This window comes from Plectropomus leopardus, chromosome 8 (genome assembly GCF_026936395.1).
Source record: "Plectropomus leopardus strain MGB_pleo_1.0 chromosome 8, ASM2693639v1, whole genome shotgun sequence".
Classification (NCBI taxonomy): Eukaryota; Metazoa; Chordata; class Actinopteri; order Perciformes; family Serranidae; genus Plectropomus; species Plectropomus leopardus.
The window spans coordinates 35,571,461-35,576,757 of NC_142183.1; the positions used below are offsets into that span (position 1 = coordinate 35,571,461).

At 54.0% G+C, this 5,297-nt stretch overlaps 1 protein-coding gene across 1 annotated transcript; it reads right to left on the reverse strand.

Annotated features, from left to right (window-relative positions):
• Positions 1-1,727: 1,727 nt before the first annotated feature.
• On the reverse strand, positions 1,728-3,460 carry LOC121940222 (uncharacterized). The gene is given in 2 exon segments (XM_088080661.1): positions 1,728-3,176; positions 3,332-3,460. Coding segments are annotated over 2 exon segments (1,578 nt in total).
• Positions 3,461-5,297: the final 1,837 nt, after the last annotated feature.

A 5,297-nucleotide genomic window follows, 5' to 3' on the forward strand; every position in this document is an offset into this window, starting at 1 on the left:
GGGAGCTCAGACTTTAGAGACATGGAAGGTCCTGAAAGAGTGGCACCATGTGACAAGTTTGGAGTGAGAATGTGCTGTTCCCCCCACTCCGTCTTCATGCTAAGTAAGGCTACTTTGTCTTAACTCCAGCTATGTGCTTAACACATAGACATTAGACTGACATTGATCTTCCCATCCCCATTCATGCCATTCCCAGGGAAAACATCCTGTGATGCAGCAACAAGAAATTGTTAAAACATGAATTTGTTTAGTGAATTTGGGCTCAACTGTGATGGCAATGGTGCTTTCCATACTCTGTTATTGAAAAATGTTAATCTGATATTTTGGGTACAATTGGTTTGGGTTTATAATTTAGTCCTACCAATTCAGCTCACATAGTTGCTCATGTCTTTTAAGATTGATAATGAGAGAGCATGCTGCGTGGCCTTGTCAAAGTAAAAAAAGCAAATCACGATCTCTTGACAGATCTTGAACTTGACAATTTGACTGCAGTTCAGGTTTACAGTGATTGACACGACTGACCGACTGACTGACTGACTGACTGAGAGCCTCCCCAGTTCTGATTGGTTGTTTTCATTCATTTCACTAGCAAGGACCACACCTCAACATGAATAGATTTTTACAATTTATTGACGTGAATGTAAATTTGGTATAAACATTGGTTCTGAATATTGGAATGGATGGTTGAGTGCGGTGTGGGGAAGCTTCGGTGGGAATCTGCCGTGGCTCCCGGGCACGACAGACCCCCAAAAGCAGTATGTTATATGAGAGAGGAAAAAGCCGATTTGAGATCTCTTAGGTCGGAACGGATGTAACGGTGATATGCTTGGGAGGACCATCTGCCCATGATCTGAATAAGGTGTTCTGGTATACCGCTGCGGGAGGCCGAGGTGGCAGCTCCGATTCTGAAGGAATGTCCGGAGTAATGCATGGGAGAGATGCCTGACAATGACAGGACCTGATGGAAGTGTTGGTGGAACCAGAAACAGGTAACCACCTGGCCGGATTCGGATGCAAACAGGGGTCATCTTGGGATTTGCTTTGTGACGTCCGGAAATGTAAGTAGTTAGAGAGAATAAGGAAGGGGTTTAGAACTGATTGGATGTTGAAGTAGAAGACGGGAGTGGGTTGGCTACATTGGTCGGTTTTGTTTTTTTTTAAATAATAGACTATGGTGTTGTTAGAGAAAAAAGAAAGGTCTGAGAGGCAAGCGTGCCGATGTGGATTGTATCGAAGGGTCGAAGCAGTGAATTCAGAGCATCTGAGGAAACCGAAGAAAGCGAGAATGAACATGGCCTCTAGTGTTTGGTTGACTTGGGGTATGCTATATTCGGAGCGGATGGTGTGGATGCAGCGTGACAGAAGATCCATGGTTAATGGGAGTCTACGAGGATTTTGGGCTGGTTCTTGGCGTGAGAGGCCTCTGAGCAGTGAGGTGATCTGGGGATGACCATGAGCAGGGCCGGAACTATCAGTTAGGAGTTTAGAGATGAATGAAATGCCGAGGTAAACTTTGATTGTCTGGGTTTTAATTCCCAAGACAGAATGGGTGTGGGTGATGAAGCAGGTTAAGGTGATGAGAATGAAAGAAGGAAAAAGTATGTTATGCATAGCGTGAAAGTTGTGGAAACAATTCCAAGCAGACCAATATGAAGACAGAGTTGAGGGGGACAGGCTATTGATGATGGTTTTCTGGGATTCTAAGATCAGGGGTATGAAAGCTGGGTTTAGATGTTGAAAGTCAATGCCGAATATGGAGGAACCGGAGTCGGGTGTGCGTGAGGAGCCAAGCTTCTGAACTTCTGAAAAGAGAAACGAGACAGTGAGTCAGCTATGGCGTTGAAATGGCCCGGGACGTGAGCAGCACGGAGGATGTAGTGGTGATTGAAAGAGTGCCAGGTTAAACGACGCAGGAAAGGCATGATAGATGGGGAGTTGGAGCGACCTTTATTTATGATATTGACTACTGCGAAATTGTCTGAGTGGATGAGGACAGATTTGTGACTCCATTCATGGCCCCATAACATGGTGGTGGCAATGATGGGGTAGATCTCAAAGAGAGCGGATGAAGTGACTAAGCAGTCTCCTTCCAACTCTGGGGGCCATTTGCCTACGAACCATCGTCCGTTGTAAAAACCCCCAAAACCGGCAGACGGAGCCGCGTCGGTGAACAGGTTGATGTCCTGAGGATGAGACAGGTGATCGTTGTAGAAAAAAGAGATTCCGTTCCAATTGCCAAAGAGATAGAGCCAGAACCGGAGCTCGGCACGGCTCGGCGCGTCGAGAGAGACGGAAGACATTAGCGACGGGACGGAAGAAGCGACGGACAACAAGTGAGAAAGGAAGGCCCGTCTCTGGGGAACGATGCGGAGAGCAAAATTCAGGTGGCCCAGGAGGGAAAGGAACTGACGCTTGGTACAAACAGGAGCGAGGAGAAAATTAGAGATTAAGAGGCATACACAGCCAAGCTTCTCGGCCGGAAGCGAGGCTCGAAACAGTTCAGTATCGAGGGTGATACCGAGGAATTCAAGGGAGGTGGCAGGGCCCAGCGTCTTCTCAGCGGACAAAGGGACGCCGAGGTCCGAGAAAACCGCCTTGAGAGCAGCGAGACCAGAAGCCGGCGGCTAAGTGGAAGGGGTGATGACAAGGAAGTCATCTAAAAGATGAACCAGGAATGGAAGGTTATGGTTGTTTGACAGGATCCAGCAAAGCGCTTCTGAGAAGGTGTTGATGAGTTTCGGACTACTCTTACACCCGAACGTAAGCCTGACGGCAAAGTAATAAGCACCACGCCAGCGGACACCAAAGAAACGCCAGAAGTCAGGGTGCAGGGGGAGAACCGTGAAAGCGCTGGTGATGTCCGCCTTAGAGAGCCTGGAATCTTTCCCAGCACGTTTGATGAGGGCCATGGCATGGTTGATGGTAGCATAGTGGAGGGAAAACTCCTTGCTCGGGATCAAGCTATTAATGCTAGGAACAGCGTAACCGTGCGGGGCTGAGAGATCCATTATAATGCGTTTCTTGCCAGAATATTTTCGAGTAGCTACGCCAAGCGGGCTGACACGGAACGTCGGAAAAGGGGGACTGGCAAACGGACCGATCATGAAGCCGTCCCTTACCTTCCTGGCAAGCAGGTCATCGACAGAGTCGGGGTCGTCGATCGCAGACCGGAGGTTCTGGCATTCAAACGACGAAGACAGAAAGACCAAAAGTCCGCGATGGAAACCGTCCGTGAAGCCCTTAACGAGGAACCGCACGAAATCGGCGTCAGGGTGGCCCTCGAGCGCGGCCGCTAAGGCTGGAACATTAACGGGCGTTGACAGGTACTCACCTTGTGAGGACAAGCTGGGCGGGCGTGGGCACCTCCGCAGAAGGAGCAGACGTGGATGAAGCGGCACTGGGACATGTTGCAACCGGCATTGTTGAAGTTGTTGCAAATGGCACGACCCCCTTGGTGCATGACGGGCCTGCCCTTTTTGTCCACACTGTTGGATGCAGGAAAGATGGCAGGAGAGGCCAACACGACTTCGGAAGGACGGGCACCGGAGGGGCCGCCACCAATGAACGGGAGAAGGACGCGGGCCGCGCCGAGAGTGTGCAAGGCGCGGCGTGGGCAGGAATCGAACAAGTGGAGGCTGGGTGAGAGGGAGCACCACACAGGGAGCACTGCAGAGCCGCACGAGCCGCAAAAATGCAGCAGTATAACTCATTGTCCAGACCGCCAAAGTAAGTGCCCTCATTGAACTGCTGAAGATGGGCTGCGGCCTCCGCAGCAAAGTGGACATGATACTGGTAGAAACCATTGCCACCAAAGCGGAGCGCCAGATTGAGAACGACCACCAACTAGCTGTCGAACTCCTGCCGACGGCTGGGATAACGGGAACAAAGAACGTCCCGTAAGAGGGAGAAGGCGTACGCAAATTCTGTGGGTGTAAGCTCCCTGGACTGGGCGATCGACCTCCCGCGCCATAGGGGGAGCTCCTCATGGCTGTCGAGAAAGCGGTCCCCAGGAGGCTGACGGAGAGAAGGCAACAAAAGAAGGGCCAGATCAACGTAATTACCGTCGAGAATCTGGGTACAAAGATTGGAGGGAACTGGAGACGGACGGGAGACGAGAGCGCCAGGAGGGCGGACGGGAGGTTTAGCTGTGGTCAGGGTGAAAGCGGGCAGAGGCCACAGTGACGGAAATGATCGGGAGGGAGGCCAGAACCGAGGGATGGGACGACATGGTGCATGGGATGAGAGGGAAAAGTCGGTGGCAACTCGGTGCCAATGACCCCGGCCGAGAAAGATTGAGAGGCATAGGCGGGAGTCTCGACCAAGGCCGGCTGCTGCGGGTCGTGCGGAGGAACGGTGGGGGGCACCGACAACCCGGTGCCAGGTGCCCCAGCGAGAACGAAAGGGTGCAGCGGCTGGGACGGCACGGCCGGGGGCGCCGACATCCTGGTGTGAGGTGCCCCAACGAGGGCCAACTGACTGGGAAGCTGCGGATGTACGACTGGGGACAACGGCATCCCGGTGCAGGGTGCCCCAGCGAAAGCGAAGGGGTGCGGTTGCCGAGCACGCGTGGCCGGAGGCACCGACATCCCAGTGCCATAAACCCCATCGTGAAATAAATGCTGCAGTTGTTGAGGCTGAGCAGTAGAGGGCACCGGCAGCCCGGTGCCGGAAACCCCGGGGGGACGGGGCTGCTGCGGAAGGCCCGAAACATCAGGAAAGGGTGCCAGCACCCCGGAGCTGGGCAGACCGACGTGAGGAGGCTGCTCAAATTGAGGAGGGAGAACAGTCGAGGGCGCGGGCAACGCTGCGTCGAGAATCCTGGGAGATGCGAGGTGGAGGGGGTGGGAGGGCGCTGACGCGGCCGAAGCCCCAGGCAAACCCGACCGCCGCGGCCGGCGGAGCCGGGGTGAAGCGACCGTCGCGGCCCCCGCGCCCCTCGAAGCGCCCGAAGCAGGTCGTCCTTGCCTCCCATCAAGCACGGTCCGCAGGTCGCGCATGGGAGGTTGAGGACGGACTGGCCCTTTAACAGAGGTGCCGACGTCACGGCGCAAGGCGGGAGCCGCCGCAATGACGTCACCCGGAAGACGCTGACTAAGCGGCCACGGCACTCGGATGTCAGAATGTCAAAAAGTTTTGTTTTGTTGTCGGTTCTGTGAAACGGAAGTCCCCGGTCCCTCAGAGCTCGTTGAAGGGTGGCCACCGTCCAGTCGGACATCTTCGAAGGCGGATAGCCATCAGGAATCCTCGCCGGAGCGTGGTGATGCTGCGACCAGAGAGTGGGTTGGCTACATTGGTCG